The 26,686-nt window shown below is 51.1% G+C and overlaps 1 protein-coding gene across 1 annotated transcript in view; it reads left to right on the top strand.

Annotated features, from left to right (window-relative positions):
- Positions 1 to 26,686, top strand: part of LOC140453932 (dynein axonemal heavy chain 6-like) — a 306,453-nt gene that overhangs the window by 258,124 nt on the left and 21,643 nt on the right. The window contains exons 22-25 of the mRNA XM_072548792.1: positions 7,170 to 7,274; positions 9,953 to 10,071; positions 19,448 to 19,522; positions 22,257 to 22,344. Coding sequence (XP_072404893.1) covers positions 7,170 to 7,274; positions 9,953 to 10,071; positions 19,448 to 19,522; positions 22,257 to 22,344 — 387 coding nt within the window. The remainder of the gene's footprint in view (positions 1 to 7,169; positions 7,275 to 9,952; positions 10,072 to 19,447; positions 19,523 to 22,256; positions 22,345 to 26,686) is intronic.

Raw genomic sequence — 26,686 nt, 5'->3', positions numbered from 1 at the left:
GGCCTCGAGGCGAGGGACAGTACGGACTCCCGGCCTGGAGGTGAGGGACAGTACGGACTCCCGGCCTCGAGGTGAGGGACAGCACGGACTCCCAGCCTCGAGGTGAGGGACAGCACGGACTCCTGGACTCGAGGTGAGGGACAGCACGGACTCCCGGACTCGAAGTGAGGGACAGCACGGACTCCTGGCCTCGAGGCGAGGGACAGTACGGACTCCCGGCCTCGAGGTGAGGGACAGTACGGACTCCCGGCCTCGAGGTGAGTGACAGTACGGACTCCCGGCCTCGAGGTGAGGGACAGTAAGGACTCCCGGCCTCGAGGTGAGGGACAGTACGGTCTCCCGGCCTCGAGGTGAGGGACAGCACGGACTCCCAGCCTCGAGGTGAGGGACAGCACGGACTCCTGGACTCGAGGTGAGGGACAGTACGGACTCCCGGCCTCGAGGTGAGGGACAGTACGGACTCCCGGCCTCGAGGTGAGGGACAGCACGGACTCCCAGCCTCGAGGTGAGGGACAGCACGGACTCCTGGACTCGAGGTGAGGGACAGCACGGACTCCCGGACTCGAGGTGAGGGACAGCACGGACTCCTGGCCTCGAGGTGAGGGACAGCACGGATTCTCAACCTCGAGGTGAGGGACAGCACGGACTCCCAACCTCGAGGTGAGGGACAGCACGGACTCCCGGCCTCGAGGTGAGGGACAGTACGGACCCCCGGCCTCGAGGTGAGGGACAGCACGGACTCCTGGACTCGAGGTGAGGGACAGTACGGACTCCCGGCCTCAAGGCGAGGGCCAGTACGGACTCCCAGCCTCGAGGTGAGGGACAGTACGGACTCCCGGACTCGAGGTGAGGGACAGTACAGAATCCCGGCCTCGAGGTGAGGGACAGCACGGACTCCAGGCCTCGAGGTGAGGGACAGTACAGACTCCCGGCCTCGAGGTGAGGGACAGCACGGTCTCCCGGCCTCGAGGTGAGGGACAGTACGGACTCCCGGCCTCGAGGTGAGGGACAGCACGGACTCCCAGCCTCGAGGTGAGGGACAGTACGGACTCCCGGCCTCGAGGTGAGGGACAGTACGGACTCCCAGCCTCGAGGTGAAGGACAGCACGGACTCCTGGACTCGAGGTGAGGGACAGCACGGACTCCCGGCCTCGAAGTGAGGGACAGCACGGACTCCTGGACTCGAGGTGAGGGACAGTACGGACTCCTGGACTCGAGGTGAGGGACAGTACGGACTCCCAGCCTCGAGGTGAAGGACAGCACGGACTCCTGGACTCGAGGTGAGGGACAGCACGGACTCCCGGCCTCGAAGTGAGGGACAGCACGGACTCCTGGACTCGAGGTGAGGGACAGTACGGACTCCCGGCCTCGAGGTGAGGGACAGCACGGACTCCCGGCCTCGAGGTGAGGGACAGCACGGACTCCCGGCCTCGAGGTGAGGGACAGTACGGACTCCCGGCCTCAAGGTGAGGGACAGCACGGACTCCTGGACTCGAGGTGAGGGACAGCACGGACTCCCGGCCTCGAGGTGAGGGACAGCACGGACTCCCGGCCTCGAAGTGAGGGACAGCACGGACTCCTGACCTCGAGGTGAGGGACAGCACGGACTCCCGGCCTCGAGGTGAGGGACAGCACGGACTCCTGGACTCGAGGTGAGGGACAGTACGGACTCCCGGCCTCGAGGTGAGGGACAGCACGGACTCCCGGACTCGAAGTGAGGGACAGCACGGACTCCTGGCCTCGAGGTGAGGGACAGTACGGACTCCCGGCCTCGAGGTGAGGGACAGTACGGACTCCCGGCCTCGAGGTGAGGGACAGTCAGGACTCCCGGCCTCGAGGTGAGGGACAGTACGGTCTCCCGGCCTCGAGGTGAGGGACAGCACGGACTCCCAGCCTCGAGGTGAGGGACAGCACGGACTCCTGGACTCGAGGTGAGGGACAGTACGGACTCCCGGCCTCGAGGTGAGGGACAGTACGGACTCCCGGCCTCGAGGTGAGGGACAGCACGGACTCCCAGCCTCGAGGTGAGGGACAGCACGGACTCCTGGACTCGAGGTGAGGGACAGCACGGACTCCCGGACTCGAGGTGAGGGACAGCACGGACTCCTGGCCTCGAGGTGAGGGACAGCACGGATTCTCAACCTCGAGGTGAGGGACAGCACGGACTCCCAACCTCGAGGTGAGGGACAGCACGGACTCCCGGCCTCGAGGTGAGGGACAGTACGGACCCCCGGCCTCGAGGTGAGGGACAGCACGGACTCCTGGACTCGAGGTGAGGGACAGTACGGACTCCCGGCCTCGAGGTGAGGGACAGCACGGACTCCCGGCCTCGAGGTGAGGGACAGCACGGACTCCCGGCCTCGAGGTGAGGGACAGTACGGACTCCCGGCCTCGAGGTGAGGGACAGCACGGACTCCCGGCCTCGAGGTGAGGGACAGCACGGACTCCTGGACTCGAGGTGAGGGACAGCACGGACTCCTGGACTCGAGGTGAGGGACAGTACGGACTCCTGGACTCGAGGTGAGGGACAGTACGGACTCCCGGCCTCGAGGTGAGGGACAGCACGGACTCCCGGACCCGAGGTGAGGGACAGTACGGACTCCTGGACTCGAGGTGAGGGACAGTACGGAATCCCGGCCTCGAGCTGAGGGACAGCACGGACTCCCGGCCTCGAGGTGAGGGACAGCACGGACTCCTGGCCTCGAGGTGAGGGACAGCACGGACTCCCGGCCTCGAGGTGAGGGACAGCACGGACTCCCGGCCTCGAGGCGAGGGACAGCACGAACTCCCGGCCTCGAGGTGAGGGACAGTACGGTCTCCCGGCCTCGAGGTGAGGGACAGTACGGAATCCCGGCCTCGAGGTGAGGGACAGTACGGATTCCCGGCCTCGAGGTGAGGGACAGCACGGACTCCTGGCCTCGAGGTGAGGGACAGCACGGACTCCCGGCCTCGAGGTGAGGGACAGCACGGACTCCTGGCCTCGAGGTGAGGTACAGCACGGACTCCCGGCCTCGAGGTGAGGGACAGCACGGACTCCTGGACTCGAGGTGAGGGACAGTACGTACTCCTGGACTCGAGGTGAGGGACAGCATGGACTCCCGGCCTCGAGGTGAAGGACAGTACGGACTCCTGGACTCGAGGTGAGGGACAGTACGGACTCCAGGCCTCGAGGTGAGGGACAGTACGGACTCCTGGCCTCAAGGTGAGGGACAGCACCGACTCCCAGCCTCGAGGTGAGGGACAGCACCGACTCCCAGCCTCGAGGTGAGGGACAGTACCGACTCCCAGCCTCGAGGTGAGGGACAGCACGGACTCCTGGACTCAAGGTGAGGGACAGTACGGACTCCCGGACTCGAGGTGAGGGACAGTACGGTCTCCCGGCCTCGAGGTGAGGGACAGCACTGACTCCCAGCCTCGAGGTGAGGGACAGTACGGACTCCTGAACTCGAGGTGAGGGACAGTACGGACTCCCGGCCTCGAGGTGAGGGACAGTACGGTCTCCTGGCCTCGAGGTGAGGGACAGTACGGACCCCCGGCCTCGAGGTGAGGGACAGCACGGACTCCTGGCCTCGAGGTGAGGGACAGTACGGACTCCCAGCCTCGAGGCGAGGGAAAGCACGGACTCCTGGACTCGAGGTGAGGGAAAGTACGGTCTCCCGGCCTCGAGGTGAGGGACAGCACGGTCGCCCGGACTCAAGGTGAGGGACAGCACGGGCTCCTGGCCTCGAGGCGAGGGACAGTACGGACTCCCGGCCTGGAGGTGAGGGACAGTACGGACTCCCGGCCTCGAGGTGAGGGACAGCACGGACTCCCAGCCTCGAGGTGAGGGACAGTACGGACTCCCAGCCTCGAGGTGAGGGACAGCACGGACTCCTGGACTCGAGGTGAGGGACAGCACGGACTCCCGGACTCGAAGTGAGGGACAGCACGGACTCCTGGCCTCGAGGCGAGGGACAGTACGGACTCCCGGCCTCGAGGTGAGGGACAGTACTGACTCCCGGCCTCGAGGTGAGTGACAGTACGGACTCCCGGCCTCGAGGTGAGGGACAGTAAGGACTCCCGGCCTCGAGGTGAGGGACAGTACGGTCTCCCGGCCTCGAGGTGAGGGACAGCACGGACTCCCAGCCTCGAGGTGAGGGACAGCACGGACTCCTGGACTCGAGGTGAGGGACAGTACGGACTCCCGGCCTCGAGGTGAGGGACAGTACGGACTCCCGGCCTCGAGGTGAGGGACAGCACAGACTCCTGGACTCGAGGTGAGGGACAGCACGGACTCCCGGACTCGAGGTGAGGGACAGCACGGACTCCTGGCCTCGAGGTGAGGGACAGCACGGATTCTCAACCTCGAGGTGAGGGACAGCACGGACTCCCAACCTCGAGGTGAGGGACAGCACGGACTCCTGGACTCGAGGTGAGGGACAGTACGGACTCCCGGCCTCGAGGTGAGGGACAGCACGGACTCCCAGCCTCGAGGTGAGTGACAGCACGGACTCCTGGACTCGAGGTGAGGGACAGTACGGACTCCCGGCCTCGAGGTGAGGGACAGCACGGACTCCCGGACTCGAAGTGAGGGACAGCACGGACTCCCGGACTCGAAGTGAGGGACAGCACGGACTCCTGGCCTCGAGGCGAGGGACAGTACGGACTCCCGGCCTCGAGGTGAGGGACAGTACGGACTCCCGGCCTCGAGGTGAGTGACAGTACGGACTCCCGGCCTCGAGGTGAGGGACAGTAAGGACTCCCGGCCTCGAGGTGAGGGACAGTACGGTCTCCCGGCCTCGAGGTGAGGGACAGCACGGACTCCCAGCCTCGAGGTGAGGGACAGCACGGACTCCTGGACTCGAGGTGAGGGACAGCACGGGCTCCTGGACTCGAGGTGAGGGACAGCACGGACTCCCGGACTCGAGGTGAGGGACAGCACGGACTCCTGGCCTCGAGGTGAGGGACAGCATGGATTCTCAACCTCGAGGTGAGGGACAGCACGGACTCCCAACCTCGAGGTGAGGGACAGCACGGACTCCCGGCCTCGAGGTGAGGGACAGTACGGACCCCCGGCCTCGAGGTGAGGGACAGCACGGACTCCTGGACTCGAGGTGAGGGACAGTACGGACTCCCGGCCTCAAGGCGAGGGCCAGTACGGACTCCCAGCCTCGAGGTGAGGGACAGTACGGACTCCCGGCCTCGAGGTGAGGGACAGTACGGACTCCAGGCCTCAAGGTGAGGGACAGTACAGACTCCCGGCCTCGAGGTGAGGGACAGCACGGTCTCCCGGCCTCGAGGTGAGGGACAGTACGGACTCCCGGCCTCGAGGTGAGGGACAGCACGGACTCCCAGCCTCGAGGTGAGGGACAGTACGGACTCCCGGCCTCGAGGTGAGGGACAGTACGGACTCCCAGCCTCGAGGTGAAGGACAGCACGGACTCCTGGACTCGAGGTGAGGGACAGCACGGACTCCCGGCCTCGAAGTGAGGGACAGCACGGACTCCTGGACTCGAGGTGAGGGACAGTACGGACTCCTGGACTCGAGGTGAGGGACAGTACGGACTCCCAGCCTCGAGGTGAAGGACAGCACGGACTCCTGGACTCGAGGTGAGGGACAGCACGGACTCCCGGCCTCGAAGTGAGGGACAGCACGGACTCCTGGACTCGAGGTGAGGGACAGTACGGACTCCCGGCCTCGAGGTGAGGGACAGCACGGACTCCCGGCCTCGAGGTGAGGGACAGCACGGACTCCCGGCCTCGAGGTGAGGGACAGTACGGACTCCCGGCCTCAAGGTGAGGGACAGCACGGACTCCTGGACTCGAGGTGAGGGACAGCACGGACTCCCGGCCTCGAGGTGAGGGACAGCACGGACTCCCGGCCTCGAAGTGAGGGACAGCACGGACTCCTGGCCTCGAGGTGAGGGACAGCACGGACTCCCGGCCTCGAGGTGAGGGACAGCACGGACTCCTGGACTCGAGGTGAGGGACAGCACGGACTCCTGGACTCGAGGTGAGGGACAGTACGGACTCCTGGACTCGAGGTGAGGGACAGTACGGACTCCCGGCCTCGAGGTGAGGGACAGCACGGACTCCCGGACCCGAGGTGAGGGACAGTACGGACTCTTGGACTCGAGGTGAGGGACAGTACGGACTCCCGGCCTCGAGGTGAGGGACAGCACGGACTCCCGGCCTCGAGGTGAGGGACAGTACGGACTCCCAGCCTCGAGGTGAGGGACAGCACGGACTCCTGACCTCGAGGTGAGGGACAGTACGGACTCCCAGCCTCGAGGTGAGGGACAGCACGGACTCCTGGACTCGAGGTGAGGGACAGTACGGACTCCCAGCCTCGAGGTGATGGACAGCACGGACTCCTGGACTCGAGGTGAGGGACAGCACGGACTCATCTCTCTGTCTGCTTTTGTTTTTTTGTCTTTCTTTTTTCCTGATTTCGAAAGGCTGTCATGATGAACTTTTAATTTTAGTTCTTAATTCTTGTAATTTATTTCTGTGATTTTGTATCTTGGCCTCTTTGTACCTAAGATGTTGCTGAAAATTATGGTTATGTACGCCCATCACTGTACTCATGTATCCCTGTATTTGAGTACATGTGACAATAAAACCTAATTCTAATTCTAATTCTACATGCTACTCACTTGGCATCATACCCACTTGTTACCCTTTCTACTTGGTCATTTGACATCTCCCCTTTGACATCCATTGACTTTATCCATTTGACATCTCCCTCTACCCACTTGGCACCTTATCCCACCTGTCAGTCCAATCTTACACTTATCAGAATGAGCTATGATGGAAGTCTCCTGTCAGAAGTGTGGAGCTCTCTGGCTTTGTTTTTAAAAAAGACCAGGGCAAAATGGCAATCTGCAGGAAACAAGTTACTCCACAGAAAATCTGCCCCATTGATTTCTGGCAAGTTGTTCCAGACTGAAATGTACTGCCTGAAATAGGAATGGCAGCAGATTCCAATGTGACCTTTCAAAAAGGAGTTTGATGAATGCTCGGAAAGGCTGTGAGGAAAGAGCAGTGGGAGTGGGAATAATTGAATGGCTGACCAATTGTGAAATTCCTCCTCCTGTGCTGTTCATTCAATGTTTCTGTCAGAGTCTCTGCTGTGAATGTGCATGTTTAGATGAATTAAATGAAATTGATCCGATGTGCTATTGTTTCAGGATTACTTGGAAGCCAAAAGACTCGCTTTCCCACGTTTTTATTTCCTTAGCAACAGTGAACTGCTGGATATCCTGTCTCAAAGCAAAAACCCTGAGGCTATACGGGTAAGGAGACATCACCTCTGGCTAAAACGCTTCCGTAAATGAAGGACAGATGGAACAGACTCGGCTTGTATTCCCTTATGAATAGGAGATTGCGGATTAACTACATGAGGTGTTTCTGATGATAAATGTAGGAAACAGGAGCAAAGTAGACCATTAGATCTCTGCTGTATCACAAATAAAACCATGGCTCATCCTTTTGTGTTTAGAATTCCACATTCCCATCTACCCCTGATAACCTCCCTAGCCTCTCAAGAATCTATTCACCTCTGTGGTAATTTCCATCTTCAATGACAACACCCCCACCACCTACTGATGCTGTAAGCTGCAAAGTTGTACAACACTCAGGGGAAAACAAAATCTTGTCTCAGTCCTAAAAAGGCAACCACAATAGTAAAACAGTGCCCCTTTCATTTTCACTGAGCCACATGTGGAAATATCCTATTACCCACCTGCTCAAAGACCTTCCTGAGCCCCAACTGCACAGAACCAGATGGTTCAGTTACCTTTAACAGCCCAGTTTCTCTTTCCTTTGTACTCTCTCACTTCTATTCTCATTGGCTGTCACCTTTGAACTCCTAGGAGAAAGTGAGGACTGCAGATGCTGGAGATCAGAGCTGAAAAATGTGTTGCTGGAAAAGCGCAGCAGGTCAGGCAGCATCCAAGGAGCAGGAGAATCGACGTTTCGGGCATAAGCCCTTCTTTAGAATTCTCTTGCTCCTTGGATGCTGCCTGACCTGCTGCGCTTTTCCAGCAACACATTTTTCACCTTTGAACTCCTGTTCATTTTGAGTGATGCATTGAAAAAATTGCAGCAGTCTAGGCAGAATTGAATGTAACTAATATTTTGGAACAGCCAACGTTACAAACTCTGTTCCTTAAATGGGATAGTATGTATTGAATTGAATTGAATTGAATTAATTGTCACATGTACCGAGGCACAGTTAAAAGCTTTGTCTTGCGAGTGATACAGGCAGATCACAGAGTTAAGTAGCATAGATAGTAAATAATAGGTAAACAAAAGCACAGGTGAATGCTAAGAGTTTGTGAGTCCATTCAGTATTCTAACAACAGTAGGGTAGAAACTGTTTTGAAAATGGCTGATGTATGTTCAGGCTTCCTTAGAGGTTGTAGCAAAACATTGCCAAGGTGGTATGAATCTTTAAAAATGTTGGGGCCTTTCCTGGACAGCGGACCTGGTAGATGGATTCTGTAGATGGGAGGTTCGCCTTTGTGATTGTCATTTGAGATTTGACTGACTACGGTGGTGTCATCAGTGTTGAGTGTTCGTGAGGATGAAATATTGTCCGCATTCTTCACTGATTGTGGCCTGTGGGTCAGGAAACTGAGGATCCAGTTGCAGAGAGTAGGGCTTAGTCTGACATCACTAAGTTTAGTAATCAGTCTCAAGGGAATAATAGTGTTGAAGGCTGAACTGTCTTCAATGAGTAGGATTCTTACATCGCTGTTCTTGGTGTCAAGATGTTCTAGGGAGGAGTGAAGGGAAAGTGATCTGGCATCTGATGTGGATTTGTTGCTCCAATAGGCAAATTGGAGTGGGTCAAGAGTGGTGGGGAGGCTGGAGTTGATTAATGTCATGACCAGCCTTTCAAAGCACTTCATGACCACCGAAGTTAGGGGCACGGTCATTGAGACATGCTGCATGAGCCTCCTTAGACACAGGGATGATGTTGGCCCTCTTGAAACAGGCAGGGACAGTGGCCTACTGCAGGGAAAGGGTGAAGATGTCCTAGAAGACCTTTGCCGGTTGATCTGCGCATGCTCTGAGTGCACAGCCTGGGATAGGTTCGTCAGGACTTGTCAGAATAGGTGTTAGCTCTCCACCAAAATTCTGCTCAAAGCGAGCATAGAAGGCATTGAGACGATCTGGGAGGGATGTGTCATCGTCTACTATCTTGTAATGTCTCTTTTTAGAACCTGTGATGTCATTCAGTCCTTGCCATAGTCGCTGGGTGTCTGTCTGGGTCTCTAGTTTGGGTCGGTATTGGTCCTTGGCTGTCTTCATGGCTCTGTGAAGGTCATACTTGGATTCCTTATATTTGAGTGGGCCTCTTGATTTGAAGGCCTCACGTCTGGTTTTTAGCAGGTTCTGTATGTCCTGATTCATCCAGAGTTCCCTGTTAGTATTCACCCAGTGCTGGCTCCTGCTGTAAAAATTGATACTGTATAAAAGTAATGCCTCAATTTTCAGACAAATTTTATTTGTTTTACAAATGCTTCTGATTTCAATTAATTGGATGCTTGTAGAGTCCTGATATCATCTACATGTTTGGACATATTGATCTCACTTTTAATCCAGCTTTATATAAGATCATTGACAAAAGAACAGAGGCTACACAAGAATAACATTTCACAGTGTAATCTGGAACTCATTGTATTTAAGAGTAGTGAAAACAGATTCAGTGGTGACTTTCCAAAGACAATTAGATAAAGACTTGAAGGAGAATAATCTGCAGGGAAATGGGGAAAAGGTGGAGTTGGGGAGGGAACTAATGAGAGATATTTTTCACAGAGTTGTGACCATCGCAAGATCCCAGTGGCCTCCTCTGTGCTGTATTGTTCTATCATTCTCTTAATGAAAGGTGGGAAATGTCACTCCCTCCAGGAGCTCCTCATGAGCTATATTGATTGTGAAATTGATTTCTTCATTGTTTCCTCAGCCCCATTTGGCCAAATGTTTTGAAAATATCAGATCTCTGGAGATTGTGAAGCAAGCGACCAGACCTCCCACTGTGGTAATGATCAAGTCTGCAGAAAATGAGAATCTTCCCATGCCAAGGTACTAACTTAATTTAATACAGTTTCTTCACTTTGTATAAGTTCCTTGATTTTCACTCCCTTACCATCTATTTTAGGCATGCATGGTCAAGAATCATAGAGATATAGACATAGAAGGCACAGATGGAGAACATACATAAAACGTTTGCTGGACCAACAGAGACCCATAAGGTCCTTCGGGAGGGAATTCTGCTGTTTTGACACAGCAAAGGTGCAGGAACCAGGATATGTTTCCAATTCAGGGTCATGAATGGCTTGGAGGGGAACTTGCAGGGGGTGGTGTTCCCATGGATCTGCTGCCCTTGTCCTTCTGGATGGAAGGTCATGTGCTTTGAAGGTGCTAACAAAGGAACTTTGTTGAATTTCTGCAGTGTAACTTGTAGATAGTACACACTGCTGCTACTGAGCATTGGTGGAGGCAGAAGTGATTGCTATGCATGTAGTGCCAATCAAATGGGCTGTTTTGTGCGAGATGGTGTCAGGATTTTTGAGTGTTGTTGGGGCTGCATTCATCCAGGCAAGTGGGGAGTATTCCATCAGACTCCTGACTTGTGCCTTGGAAATTAGATTAGATTCCCCTTCAGCCCATTAAAGTCCACACCAAGAAGGATGAGAGAGGATCTGATTGAGACGTATGAGATTATTAAAGGATTGGACAATATAGAGGCAGGAAGCATGTTTCCGCTGATGGGTGAGTCCAGAACCAGAGGACACAGTTTAAAAATAAGGGGGAGGCCATTTAGAACAGAGTTGAGGAGAAACTTCTTCACCCAGAGAGTGGTGGGTGTATGGAATGCTCTGCCCCAGAAGGCTGTGGAGGCCAAGTCTCTGGATACTTTCAAGAAAGAGATAGATAGACTCTTAAAGATAGTGGAATCAAGGGTTATGGGGATAAGGCAGAATCAGGATACTGATTGTGGATGATCAGCCATGATCATAATGAATGGTGGTGCTGGCTCAAAGGGACGAATAGCCTACTCCTGCTCCTATTGTATTTAACCCTCTGAAGAGTCACCCACCCAGACCCATTTCCCTCTGACTAATGCACCTAACACTATGGGCTATTTAGCATGGCCAGTTCACCTAACCTGCACATGTTTGGACTGTGGGAGGAAACTGGAACACCCGGAGGAAACCCACATAGACATGGGGAAAATGTGCAAGCTCCACACAGACAGTCACCCGAGGCTGGAATTGAACCCAGGTCCCTGGCACTGTGAGGAAGCAATGCTAACCACTGAGCCACTGTGACACCCACTAGATGGTGGACAGGCTTTGGGGAGTCAGGAGGTGTGTCACTCACGGCAATATTCATCGCATCTGACCTGCTCTTGCAGCCGCTGTGTTTATGTGGTGAGTCCAGTTGAGTTGCTGGTCAATGGTAACCCCCAGGATGTTGATAGTGGGAGATTCAGTGATGGTAACACAATAGAATGTCAAGGAATGGCGGTGAGGTTATCTCTTGTTGATGATGGTCATTGTCTGGCATTTAGGTAAAAACAAGGATGCAGATGCTGGAAACCAGAGTGCTGTTGGAAAAGCACAGCAGGTCAGGCAGCATCCGAGGAGCAGGAAAATCATGTTTCAGGTGAAAGCCCTTCATCAGGAATAGAGGGTCTGGCATTTGTCTGGTGTGAATGTTACTTGCCACTTGTTAGTCCAAGCTTGGATATTGTCCAGATGTTATTGCATTTGAACATGGTCTGCTTCAGTACCTGAGGAGTTGTGAATGGTGCTGAACATTGTGTAATCATCGGTGAACATCCTCACTTCTGACCTTATGATGGAGGGAAGGTCATTGATGAAGCAGCTGAAGATGGTTGGGCCTAGGGCACTACTCTGAGGAACTCCTGCAGAGATGTCCTGAAGCTGAGATGACTGACCTCGAACAACTACCACCATCTTCCTATGTGTCAAGTGTGATTCTAACCAGTGGAGAGTTTGCCCCTGATATCCATTGATCCCAGTTTTGTGAGGGCTCCTTGATGCCACACTCGGTTGAATATGACCTTGATCTCAAGGCTGTCACACTCACTTCACCTTTTATTTGGTTTCTGCCCTTTGTGATGTGAGATCACATGGGCACTTTGTACACCATAAATTTACTGCCTGCAATTAAAATGATTTGTTAAGTGAGATTCATTGAACCTGGTCTGCCATGGTTCCAAGTGTCTTTCTCAAACAATCTACTGTTCATCACCTTATTCACTGCACCAACAAGGTGGAGGTGCAGAGTAGGAGGGCTGTCTGCAGGCTCCTGAGCCCAGGGAATGTCTGCTCACATCTGCTTTCTTTCCTCTTCTCCTTTTAACATCTGTTGTTTATCTTTCTTCCTTTTTTTCTTATCTTTTCATTAAAGGCTTTTGCGGCAGGTTAATCAGCAGCATTGGCACAGCAGTGAGTGTGGGCCGGGCATGGAAAAGCAGCAGCCACCCAGCAGCTGACGCAGTGCCAGAGGGCATGGATCCTCCCAGTGAACAGATACAGTGGCAGGGATGTCATCCTGGCCTTTGGGGGCCAGTGGTAGTAGCAGCAGTGACAAACTCCTCCCGGCGATTGGATACAGCGGTGACAAACCTCCACCCAGTGATTGGATACAGCGGTGACCAACCTCCTCCCAGTGATTGGATACAGCGGTGACCAACCTCCTCCCAGTGATTCGATACAGCGGTGACCAACCTCCTCCCAGCGATTGGATACAGCGGTGACCAACCTCCTCCCAGTGATTGGATACAGCGGTGACCAACCTCCTCCCAGTGATTGGATACACCATTGACCAAACCTCCTCCCAGTGATTGGATACAGCGGTGACCAACCTCCTCCCAGTGATTGGATACAGCGGTGACCAACCTCCTCCCAGTGATTGGATACAGCGGTGACCAACCTCCTCCCGGTGATTGGATACAGCGGTGACCAACCTCCTCCCAGTGATTGGATACACCATTGACCAAACCTCCTCCCGGTGATTGGATACAGCGGTGACCAAACCTCCTCCCAGTGATTGGATACAGCGGTGACCAACCTCCTCCCAGTGATTGGATACAGCGGTGACCAACCTCCTCCCAGTGATTGGATACAGCGGTGACCAACCTCCTCCCAGTGATTGGATACAGCGGTGACCAACCTCCTCCCAGTGATTGGATACAGCGGTGACCAACCTCCTCCCAGTGATTGGATACAGCGGTGACCAACCTCCTCCCGGTGATTGGATACAGCGGTGACCAACCTCCTCCCAGTGATTAGATACAGCGGTGACCAACCTCCTCCCAGTGATTGGATACAGCGGTGACCAACCAACCTCCTCCCAGTGATTGGATACAGCGGTGACCAACCTCCTTCCAGTGATTGGATACAGCGGTGACCAACCAACCACCTCCCGGTGATTGGATACAGCGGTGACCAACCTCCTCCCAGTGATTAGATACAGCGGTGACCAACCTCCTCCCAGTGATTGGATACAGCGGTGACCAACCTCCTTCCAGTGATTGGATACAGCGGTGACCAACCAACCACCTCCCGGTGATTGGATACAGCGGTGACCAACCTCCTCCCAGTGATTGGATACAGCGGTGACCAACCTCCTCCCAGTGATTGGATACAGCGGTGACCAACCTCCTCCCAGTGATTAGATACAGCGGTGACCAACCTCCTCCCAGTGATTAGATACAGCGGTGACCAACCTCCTCCCAGTGATTGGATACAGCGGTGACCAACCTCCTCCCAGTGATTGGATACAACGGTGACCAACCTCCTCCCAGTGATTGGATACAGCGGTGACCAACCTCCTCCCAGTGATTGGATACAGCGGTGACCAACCTCCTCCCAGTGATTGGATACAGCGGTGACCAACCAACCTCCTCCCGGTGATTGGATACAACGGTGATCAACCTCCTCCCAGTGATTGGATACAGCGGTGACCAACCAGCTCCCAGTGATTGGATACAGCGGTGACCAACCTCCTCCCAGTGATTACATACAGCGGTGACCAACCAACCTCCTCCCAGGGATTGGATACAGCGGTGACCAACCAACCTCCTCCCGGTGATTGGATACAGCAGTGACCAACCAACCTCCTCCCAGTGATTGGATACAGCGGTGACCAACCACCTCCCAGCGATTGGATACAGCGGTGACCAACCAGCTCCCAGTGATTGGATACAGCGGTGACCAACCACCTCCCAGCGATTGGATACAGCGGTGACCAACCTCCTCCCAGTGATTGGATACAGCACCAAGCCATAAAGTTTCTTTGCGTGATGCTGCATTCTTCTGTTATTACTAACAATGCCGAAGTATTGTTAATCTGCACAAAGATTTGTATCCATCTTCAACCCAACTCCAGCGACATTCAGCTTCACCTCTGAATCTGAGGAGGAAACCGTGAACTTCTGAAGATTGCCAAGCAAGGCTTTCACATAGACCTTCCACCATCTCAGACTTCCACCTTGGTGCCTATCTAGGTTAGGTTTCAGTTTGCAAAATTTGGTGAGCACAGCACTGTTCTGAAGTTGATCAAAAAAGAAATATTCAAATCATTGGCAGTCAGAGGACTGCAGGAGACTTGTAATCTGTGTACCTCCTGACAGAAAACACTCCATGGTCTCCATCATTAATGGTTTGGTCAAAAGGCCTTCATCAGGAATAAAGGCAGTGAGCCTGAAACGTGGAGAGATAAGCTAGAGGAGGGTGGGGGTGGGGAGAAAGTAGCATAGAGTACAATGGGTGAGTGGGGGAGGGGATGAAGGTGATAGGTCAGGGAGGAGAGGGTGGAGTGGATAGGTGGAAAAGGAGATAGGTAGGTCGGACAAGTCCGGACAAGTCATGGGAACAGTTACTGAGCTGGAAGTTTAGAACTAGGGTGAGGTGGGGGAAGAGGAAATGAGGAAACTGTTGAAGTCCACATTGATGCCCTGGGGTTGAAGTATTCCGAGGCGGAAGATGAGGCGTTCTTCCTCCAGGCGTCTGGTGGTGAGGGAGCGGCGGTGAAGGAGGCCCAGGACCTCCATGTCCTCGGCAGAGTGGGAGGGGGAGTTGAAATGTTGGGCCACGGGGCGGTTTGGTTGATTGGTGCGGGTGTCCCGGAGATATTCCCTAAAGCGCTCTGCTAGGAGACGCCCAGTTTCCCCAATGTAGAGGAGACTGCATCGGGAGCAACGGATACAATAAATGATATTAGTGGATGTGCAAGTAAAACTTTGATGGATGTGGAAGGCTCCTTTAGGGACTTGCATAGAGGTGAGGGAGGAGATGTGGGCGCAGGTTTTACTGTTCCTGTGGTGGCAGGGGAAAGTGCCAGGATGGGAGGGTGGGTTGTAGGGGGGCGTGGACCCGACCAGGTAGTCATGGAGGGAACGGTCTTTGCGGAAGGTGGGAAAGGGGTGTTGAGGGAAATATAGCCCTGGTGGTGGGGTCCGTTTGGAGGTGGCGGAAATGTTGGCGGATGATTTGGTTTATGCGAAGGTGGAAGGTGAGCACCAGGGGCGTTCTGTCCTTGTTACGGTTGGAGGGGTGGGGTCTGAGGGCGGAGGTGCGGGATGTGGACGAGATGCATTGGAGGGCATCTTTAACCACGTGGGAAGGAAAATTGTGGGATGGCATTTTTGCAAGAGGTAGGGTGGGAAGAGGTGTAATCCAGGTAGCTGTGGGATTCGGTGGGTTTGTAAAAAATGTCAGTGTCAAGTCGATCGTCATTAATGGAGATGGAGAGGTCCAGGAAGGAGAGGGAGGTGTCAGAGATGGTCCTGGTAAATTTAAGGTCCGGGTGGAATGTGTTGGTGAAGTTGATGAATTGCTCAACCTCCTCGCGGGAGCACGAGGTGGCGCCAATGCAGTCATCAATGTAGCGGAGGAAGAGGTGGGGAGTGGTGCCGGTGTAATTACGGAAGATCAACTGCTCTACGTAGCCAACAAAGAGACAGGCATAGCTGGGGCCCATACGTGTGCCCATGGCTACCCCTTTGGTCTGGAGGAAGTGGGAGGATTCAAAGGAGAAATTGTTAAGGGTGAGGACCAGTTCGGCCAAACAAATGAGAGTGTCAGTGGAAGGGTACTGTTGGGGACATCTGGAGAGGAAAAAACGGAGGGCTTGGAGGCCCTGGTCATGGTGGATGGAGGTGTGGAGGGATTGGATATCCATGGTGAAGATGAGGCGTTGGGGGCCAGGGAAACGGAAGTCTTGGAGGAGGTGGAGGGCATGGGTGGTGTCTCGAACGTATGTGGGGAGTTCCTGGACTAGGGGGGATAGGACAGTGTCGAGGTAGGTAGAGATGCGTTCAGTGGGGCAGGAGCAGGCTGAGACAATGGGTCAGCCGGAGTGGTCAGGCTTGTGGATCTTGGGAAGGAGGTAGAACTGGGCAGTGCGGGGTTCCCGGACTATGAGGTTGGAAGCTGTGGGTGGGAGATCTCCTGAGGTGATGAGGTTCTGTATGGTCTGGGAGATGATGGTTTGGTGATGGGGGGTGGGGTCATGGTCGAGGGGGCAGTAGGAAGAGGTGTCCTCGAGTTGATGTTTGGCTTCAGCGGTGTAGAGGTCAGTGCGCCAGACTACCACTGCGCTCCCTTTATCCGCTGGCTTGATGGTGAGGTTGGGATTGGAGCAGAGGGATTGGAGGGCTGCATGTTGTGAGGGTGAGATTGGAGTGGGGGAGGGAGGTAGACAGGTTGAGGCGGTTAATGTCTCAGCGGCAGTTGGAATTGAAGAGGTCGAGGGCAGGTAATAGGCCAGCGCGGGGTGTCCAGGTGGATGCAGTGTGTTGGAGGTGGGCGAAGGGGTCCTCGGAAGGTGGGCGGGAGTCCTGATTGTGAAAGTAAGCTCGGAAGCGGAGGCAACGGAAGAATTGTTCGACGTCACGTCGGGTATTAAATTCATTGATGCGTGGACGGAGGGGGATGAAGGTGAGTCCTTTGCTGAGGACTGATCGTTCGTCCTCAGTGAGTGGGAGGTCTGGGGGGATGGTGAAAACTCAGCAGGGCTGGGAGCTGGGATCTGGTGTGGGTGTGGAGCTGGGAGTGGGGTCGGAGCCAGTAACTGGAGTGGGTGTGATGGTGGGGGGAATGGGGGTGGAGTCATGAGCAGGGGTAGTGTTCCACTCAGGGTTTTGGGGGTGGGGATAGTGACAGTGGGGTCTGTGGGGGGCATGTCAGCAGAATGCAGGTGAGTGGCGCTGGTGGGGGCGGAAGTGGTGGTGACCACGGCAGTAGGGGTAGCGGAAGTCACTGAGCATGTGGCATCAGCGATGATGTGAGGGGCGGAAGTGATGTCAGGTGTGATGCATGAGGAATTGTGAGGGGTGGAAGTGGTTGTGGGAGTGGCCATGATGGGGGGCGGAAGTGACATCATCAATCAGCGTGGGGGTGGCAGCTGCATCAGCTGCATGTCTAATGGCGTCGGAGTAGTTTCCGAGGCCAGGGGAATCTTCTGGAATGTTTGAGGAGCACTGGTTATGGAGGTGGGTAGATAAAAGTTTGTTGTACTTACAGTTTTTGATGTTTCAGATGGAATTGAAATACTTTTTGTTGAGAGTATGAATTCTCCTGAGGATGTAGTACAGAGTGGGTCCTTTGCAATTCTGAGAGAGTGTGGCCCTCAGCTGAGGCAGGGCTGACTGGAGAGAGGTTAGATGTCAGCGCATTGCTGCAAGCGTGGAGCGGAGGATCTTGAAGGAGAACTGTTGCTGGTGTTTTTGAATCTGTAGTCTGTTCTGTTTGTCCTGTTCGGGTCCAAACTCTGCTGGTTTAAAGGTGGTCTGGAGTCCGTGTGGGATGAGTTGGTTACGGAGGCAGGCACTGAGGAAGCAAATGTGGCTGTGGTAGCGAGTTTGTTTCACGACATGGTTGAAGAGCTTCAGGGCAGAGGAAATGATCTGGGAGTTGCAATAGGAGAGGGACTCCCTGAGATTCTTGTACAGAGAGGAGGAAAACTTCTTCAAGGCAGGCATCCTTGCAAGAGGATTCGCAGTAGGGTTAAAATCAACGAGGTAAAAACAATGACTTCAGACAGTGATACCCTTGTCCACACCTATCATCCCTCCAGAATCCACATCCAAAGGATCATTAGCCACCATTTCCATCAGTAGAATGCCACCAGCAGACAAATGTTCCCCTCCTTTCCCTTGTCAGTTTTCTGCAGGAGCCTTTCCCTCCAGGACAATCTGGTCACTCCTCCTCCATTCCCAACAACCACTCCATAACCCCCGGCACCTTCCTCTGCAACCACTGAAGGTGTAACACCTGCCTATTTACCTCCTTCCTCCTCACTATCCAAAGCCCCAAGCACACATTCCAGTTGAAGCTGTGATTTACCTGCACTTCACCCAATCTAGTCAACTGCATTCGCTGCTCACCATGTGGTCTCCTCTACATTGGGGAAATGAAACACCAAATGGGTGACCACTTTTCAGAACACCTATGTTCTGTCTGCAAAAATAACCCTGAGCTTCCAGTTGCTTCTCAATTTAACACACCACCCTGTTCCCTGGCCAATACCTGTATCTCAAGCTTGCTGCAGTGCTCCAGCAAAGTTCAACATAAATTGGAAGAACAACACCATTTCCACTTGGGGACTCTGCAGTCCCTACAAGGGGGCATAGCTTTAAATTAAGGGGGGGTAGATATAGGACTGATGTTAGGGGTAGGTTCTTCACTCAGCGAGTCGTACGTTCATGGAATGCCCTGCCAGTAGCAGTGGTGGACTCTCCCTCTTTATGGGTATTTAAGCGGGCTTTGGATAGGTATATGGAGGATAGTGGGTTAGTGTAGGTTAGGTGGGCTTTGATCGGCGCCACATCGAGGGCCGAAGGGCCTGTACTGCGCTGTATTCTTCTATGTTCTATGTTCTATGTTCTTCTGAACTCAATATCGCGTTCAATAATTTCAGGGCCTGGACACCTTCTTCCATGTCCAACCCCCAGTTCCCATACAAAGCCTGTCATCACATGAACCTCTGCCACAAACAACCCATTGTCAGCCATTAATGTTCCTATAAGTAGCTACTCATTCTCCCAGGCTAACCTTTACCCAACTGTATCCTTTATCTGCCCAACTGTTGTGGAGTCATGGAGTCTCTCTGGGGTCCATCTCTACCGATTGTTTACTCCTTCCCCCTTCTCCACCTATCTACAGCATGCACACCAACCTTTTCCCAGACACAGTCAATTCTGAAGAAGGGACACTGGACCCAGAATGTTAACTCTGCATTCTCTCCACAGATGCTGCCAGACCTGACGTGTTTTTCCAGCAATTTCTGTTTTTGCTTCAAACTTAAAGCTACAGATTATTTCTCTACTTTAGTACTCAATAAGCCACCTTATACAATACACAAAGAAGCGTCATCACAGATTCTTGTGTTCTGACAACATTATTAAACTTGTTTTGTGCAGGAATGTTCGGATTAGGGGACCCATTGAACAATGGCTGGGAAATGTGGAAAGTTCCATGTTTGAGTCTGTGAAAAAGTAAGTGCTTATAAATTGAGTTACAACTGAAACTAGGGCATGAGGTGTGGGCATTAATGGACTGCATGAATTAGCTTGGCATAAAATATCCATGGTGCCATTAGCACCATTTTGTGATTACAACCAGTGGGATTCATTAGCTCGAATTTAATACGAGTTCATGACACTTAGAAGTGACTAAAACCCTTTAAAGGGGAAATCTTTTCTGCCTGGAAAAAGTGTATAACAACTTGATTAAGAAATGTTTGAAGAAGGGAATGATCAGGAGACATAAGCATTATTCAGTGAGAATGTCCCTTGTTACTCAGTAGCCAGACTGTTACTCAGTGATTAGAATAAAGACAATGCCAAAGATTAGGGAAGGATGAAAGAGCTGTGAATTTCTTCTGATATGGAACATAGACTGAGGGCTGTAAGATCATAGAATCCCTACAGAGAAGACAGAGGCCATTCGGCCCATCAGGTCTGCACCAACCCTCTGACGAGCATTCCATCCAGATCCTCTTCCTCTACCCCACTCCAATCCCTGTGAACCTGCACATCTTTGGACAGTGGAAGGAAGCCAGGGCACCTGCACAGACACGAGGAGAATGTGCGAACTCCAAACAGACAATCGCCCAAGGTTAAGATTGAATTTGGGTGCCTACTGCTGTAAGGCAGCAGTGCTAACCACTGAGCCACTGTGCTGCTCATATTGATATTGTTGATGTCACTATTGATGGGCCAATATAGAAGAAGCAGCTTTGTCAGGAGTAAAGGAATTTACTGACAGTACATGGAAATTGTGCACGTGAACACACTGTTCAGTTGTTAAAAACCTTGGTTAAATGACTATAGACGTAATCTTGGAAAGACCTGTCTTGCTCCCCTGTTCTTTCCCCAGAGTTCAGCAAACTTTGCAGCTTCAAGTATTTCTTCAATTCTGTTTTATAAGTTACTGTTGATGTGCTTCCCCCACCTTTGCAGGAATTCCACATGTTACGACACATGGTAAACCCTTCTGCTAATTTAAACCAGACACAGAGAAGCTCACCTCGCACCACAATCGGATAAAATATGAGTGGCAAAGAACTATCCCAAATATCACTATTTAAAGAAAAAATTAACAAATTTATTCTTTAAGTCCAAAAGAGAACATTAAACAAAAACTATTTCCAACTCCTTTCTTTTAAATATATTTTTACCTCCAGTTTCCTCATTTCCCCTTCCCCCACCTTATCCCAATTCTAACCTTCCAGCTCAGCACCACCCTCATGACCTGTCCTACCTGTCCATCCTGCTTCCCATCTATCTGCTCCAGCCTCCCCTCTGACCTATCACCTTTACCCCACCTCCATCCACCTATTGCACTCTCAGCTATCTTCTTCCCAGCCATACCCCCTCCCATTTATCTCTCCACCCTGAGGCTCCCAGCCTCATTCCTGATGAAGGGCTTTTGCCCGAAACATCCATTTTCCTGCTCCTCGGATGCTGCCTGACCTGCTGTGCTCAGCTAGAGAGTTGACTACTCCCCTTTCATTACACAGGTCACTTCTGAAACATGACCACATTGGCCTGAAGTCTAATCTGTTCACAAATAGGCAAAAGGCCTCTCAAAATCCTTTTCACCTCTGTACCAAACTAGTCTAATCAGAGCCTGACCCATTTACAACCCCACTGGAAAAAACCAAGGACACCTTATCCTTGAGAAAAGGAACAGCTTTTCGAAAAAAGGGACCAGCTTTGTGACACAAGTTTCACACCATCTTTCCGATAGGAAGGAGACAAGAATTGCACGCAATAGTCCAAAAGTGGCCTAACCAATGTCTCGTACAGCTGCAACATGACTTCCCAACTTCTGTACTCAATACTCTGACCAATAAAGGAAAGCATACCAAACGCCTTCTTCACTATCCTATCTACCTGTGATTCTACCTTCAAGAAACTATGAACCTACAACACTCCCGAGGAGATCTGTTGATGAGAGAGCATTTCAGTGACAGTGCCTCACCTTTACCATAGCCACGGACAGTGATATATTAAAAGAAAGAGGTTAACCAGGGAAAGAATAGGCCCCATTCGGGACCAACAAGGCAACCTGTGTGTGAAGCCACAGGATGTTGGAAGTGTTTAGAATGAATACTTCTCTTTGGTCTTCACTCTGGAAAAGGAGAATGTGGGTATGGGCCCCAGGGAAGTGCAAGAGGACTGCAGGATAGCTCATATGGTTCCACTCTTTAAGAGGTTAGTAGAGATGTTCCAGGAAATTACAGAAATTACATTGAGTCTCACATCATTGGTAGGGAAACTATTGGAGAAACTTCTGAAGGACCAAACTAATACTCACTTGGAAAGGCAGAGGTTAAATAAGGATAGTCAGCATGGTTTTGGCAGAGGGAGGTCATGCCTACCAAATTTATTCAAAGTTTTTGAAAATGTGATCAAGCATGTGGGCTACTATTCATAAATGCCCAGTCTCTCTGCTTTCTTGAAATTGTGGTATTTTGTTTATGTCACCTCTCCTCATTCTTGCCACTATAGTTCTTTAATGTCCATTATGTGCAAACAAAAAAAATCAACATTTTCCGTGGGAATTAGTTCATGTGTCTATCGTGCTCTCAATCAAATCTCCCAGGGCAATTCACACATTAATAACTCTGCTAGATTAGTCTGTATTGTGTCAGTGTTCAGAATGTGTTCTGTCCACAACTCCTGGGTTAGAGGTACTGATATTCCTCTTTAAACGTTAATCTAGGCATCTCCGGATGGGAATACAGGACTGGAAGATAACACAATTCAAAGAGTGGGTGCTGTGTCATCCAGGACAGGTTGTTGTCACTGTGGTAAGCAAGTCCTTCCATTGTTCTTTCCAGAGAACTCCTTCCCTAACTTTAGAATTTTGGTCAAGTGAAGAATAACTATGGAGTAAATTCGTGTGATTTTTGTTTCAGTTGAATATAGGCAGCACCAGTTCAATACTGTCGGAGATCAGAGTCATGTAGGAACAATTGGCTGAAGTTGTAGAATTTCTTATAACATTGACAAAAATCCATCAGGATAATATTGGGATAAAGATATTTAGGCAAAAACAGGATGTTGAGGAGATTTAGATTAGAGGCAGATTTAGCTAAGCCTTTTTTCTGCATATGATGTCATAAGTTTGATTCTTAGCACATTGAGATGTTAACCGTCAGTCAGATTTTTACCAGATTGAAGTTAGGGCTGAGAAAATGTACAACTAAAGCTTTTTCCAAAGAATTTTGGTCATGTAATGAGCACATTAAGGGTGAGTCACTTCAGTCAATTAGCAGCTCCATGTCACTGGCTGCCATCTAATTATATGGCTGCTACCTAGTTTGTTAAGTTGAAACAGGCATATTGACTGACATGTTCACTCTTTAATTTCTCAGGGCAGTTCTCAGTCAATCACCCCTGCTTCAAACTTAAAAAAAAGCTTGGCAGTTAATTGCCAGTCAGTATGAATAACAGCATTTTCCATGGCAACTCTACCAATCAGAGTCTACTTGCTAACCAATAAGCAGTCCCGTCTCATGCATAATGAAAGGTACTGGAAGCAGCTCTGATAGATGCTGAGCCATGTCTGAAACTGGGTGAATTGGGGTTGCCATCCACAGGTGCCTTAAGAGCTTTCCAGCCAAGCCGGGCTCATCAGCCTCTCTCTATAGCTCAAACCCTCCAACCCTGGCAACATCCTTGTAAATTATTTCTGAACCCTTTCACGTTTCGCAACATCCTTCTGAAAGTAAGGAGACCAGAATTGGACAGAATATTCCAAAAGTGGTGCGTGTATGGAATGAGTTGCCAGAGTATGTGGTGGAGGCTGGTACAAATACAGCATTAAAAGGCATTTGGATGGGTATATGAATAGGAAGGGTTTGGAGGGATATGGGCCAAGTGCTGGCAGGTGGGACCAGATTAGTTTGGGATATCTGGTCGGCATGGAGCGAAGGGTCTGTTTCCATGCTGTACTTCTCTATGACTCTAAGCCTCAGATCTTCAGTCTGGGTTGTGCTGCCACAGTACAGGAACTCTCTGACAACGACATGTTGCAGCAAATATAATGACATTAAAAGGTTATATGTTCCCTCTTTTATAAATGACATTACAATGAACAGCATTGACTGAACCAACAATAAGTTCGGAGTCACTATAAAATAAATACTCCAGCTTTATTTGTTAAGGGAGGAGGTGTAGTTGCAACAAAAAGTGCAATTGTTTTTGTATTTTGTAAGATACCTCCTCACCAAGACCTAATTGGTCTTTTGTTACTTTGACTATTTTTTTAAGCCAGTATGTTACCGAAAAAGTAACACAGTTTTGAGGTAAATTTCACGGAGACCAATTTTTATGTAGGTTTTGTTGGAATCTAAGTGTCATCATCAAAGCCAGCATTTTTATCAATCATTAAGTGCTCTTAAACTGAATGACGTTCAGAGCCATTTCAAAGTAAGAGTCACCCAGATTGCTGTTGTTCTCAAGTCACATGTAGGCCAGACCAGGTAAGGGCAGCAAGACATTAGGAAAGGTAGTTTCATGGTCTCTGTTATCATGAGTTATATTCAATTCCGAAATTTCCTTTAAAATGTAAATCCCACCAGGTGTCATACTGAGACATGGAACCCACTCCCTCGACGATTAAGAGGATCACTTGATTACTATGCATGACATTACCACTTTGCCACCATCTTCCTAACAATGATGGGGAAGCTAGATACACACTGAAGGAGAAATGTCTGGAAGGATATGCTGCCAGGGTGAAATGAAGAGGGGGGGGGGAATGACATTTGTAAAAAAACATATGTAGCCCGGTCTTGTTGGGCTGACTGACATTGATTTGATATTACTGGATTTCAAATGTTACTCCACACATCAACCCCAGCTTCCCAGACTGCCTTGACCCACTACAATTTGCCTGCTGTCATAATAGTCGAGAGTGTGATGCTGGAAAAGCACAGCAGGTCAGGCAGCACCTGAGGAGCAGGGGAATCGATGTTTCGGGCAAGAGTCCTTCATCAGGAGCCCTATTGTCCTACTGAAAAAGTCATGCAGTTTTGAGGTAATACAGTTTTGACAGCCCTACTGTCATAATGGGTCCATTCTAGATACCATCTCCCCGTCCCTACACTCATCCCTGGAACATCTAGGGAACAAGGGCACCAACATCAAACTCCTATTTATTGACTTTCGCTCTGTTTTGATCACCATAATTCCAATCAAACTTATCTCCAAACTCAGAGACCTAGGCCTCTGTTTTCCCCTCTGCAACTGGATCCTCACATTCCAGACCCGCAGACATCAGTGCTCTGCATACTCAGCCCCTTACTATACACCTTTTACACTCATGACTGCGTGGCCAAATTCCACTCTAACTCCATTTACAAACTTGCTGATCACACCACCTTAGGACTTGGATCTCAAACAACAACGGGACAGAATACAGGAAAGAGATAGAGAGCTTAGTGACATGGTGTGAAGACAACAGTCTCACCCTCAATGTCAGTAAACCAAAGGAACTGGTGACTAACTTCAGGAAGCAGAGTGGAGGACATGCCCCTGTCTGTATTCTCCTGCTCCTTGGATGCTGCCTGACCTGCTGCGCTTTTCCAGCAACACATTTTCACGCCCCTGTCTGTATCAATGGGACTGAGGTGGAGATGGTCGATAGCTTCACATTCTCAGGAGGAAATATCGTCAACAATCTGTCCTGGACCATCACATCAACATTGTGGTCAAGAAAGCACAGCAATGCCTCTACGTCCTCAGAAGGCTAAGAAAATGCAGCATGTCCACAATGACTCTGACCAGTTTTTATAGATGCACTATAGAAAGGGTCCTATCGGGATGCTTCACAGCTCGGTTTGGCAAACTGCTCTGCCCAAGACTGCAAGAGAGTTGTAAATGCAGCCCAGTCCCTTCCATTGACTCCATCTATACTTCCCACTGTCTCGGGAAAGCAGCCAACATAATCAAAGACCCCTCCCACCCCAATTATACTCTCTTCCATTGAGCAGAAGATAAAACAGTTTGAAAACATGACCAACAGATTTAAAAACAGCTTCTTACCTGCTGTTATCAGACTTGTGAACAGACCTTTCAGATATTAGAGTTGGTCTTTCTCTGCACCTTCTCTGTAGGTGTAACACCATATTCTGCAACCTGTTCTATTATCCTGTAAGGTGTGATTTGTCTGGTTGGAACTTAAACAATATTTTTCACTGTATCTCAGTACATGTGACAATAATAATTCAAATCAAATCAAATCAAAATCATGATTGCAGTTCCCCATGTCCTCCATGCATGAATAATGAGTTTAAACTCAAATTAAGCTGAGTTAAAGAAGAAATATCCAGTCTGGGTTTGACACTTTCCATTTGAAACAAAGACTCGCACGAGAATTCCTGGAGGCCTGGCATTCTCACCAGAACTCAATAAACGCATTGATTTAGATCTCATCTACATTACCTTAGAGAAAAGAACCGGAAATGACATCATCCACCTGAAGAAACCAAGACTTATAAATAGAGAGGCGGGACATACCGGCAGCGCTTCAGTGGAGACTCTCATTAATGATGTTACCCAGTCATGGTGACAAAAGGTCTGAAAACAAACCTTCCAGCTTAGCAAGCTAACTTACATCCATACTTTCCATGGTTTCTGGTTGTTTGTGTTGATTTATACCCACATTAAGCTTGCACATATTCTGAGATTGAATGGAGACTTGGGCTAACTTAATATCACAACATGGAAGCAAGATTCCAACAAAGAATCACCAAATCAGGCTTTCCCTGGTGCTGATTTCTCTCCCTCTGTGCATTTCACTTTATTCGGAGCAGATGAAGATAATCTGAAGGGAAAGCTAGGCTTAGCCCATCTCAGTGTCTGTTTTGTTTGTAGACTTACCACAATTTTACCAGGATGTTGCCTGGCATGGTAGGAAGATCGTATGAGGAGAGGCTGAGGCACTTGGGGCTGTTCTCATTGGAGAAAAGAAGGTTTAGGGGTGACTTGATAGAGGTGTACAAGATGATTAGGGGTTTAGATAGGGTTGACAGTGAGAACCTTTTTCTGGGTATGGAGTCAGCTGTTACTAGGGGACACAGCTTTAAATTAAGGGGTGGTAGGTACAGGACAGATGTTAGGGGTAGATTCTTTACTCAGCGGGTT

This window comes from Chiloscyllium punctatum, chromosome 3, assembly GCF_047496795.1.
Source record: "Chiloscyllium punctatum isolate Juve2018m chromosome 3, sChiPun1.3, whole genome shotgun sequence".
NCBI lineage: Eukaryota > Metazoa > Chordata > Chondrichthyes > Orectolobiformes > Hemiscylliidae > Chiloscyllium > Chiloscyllium punctatum.
This window is presented reverse-complemented; position numbering and strand designations above follow the sequence as displayed.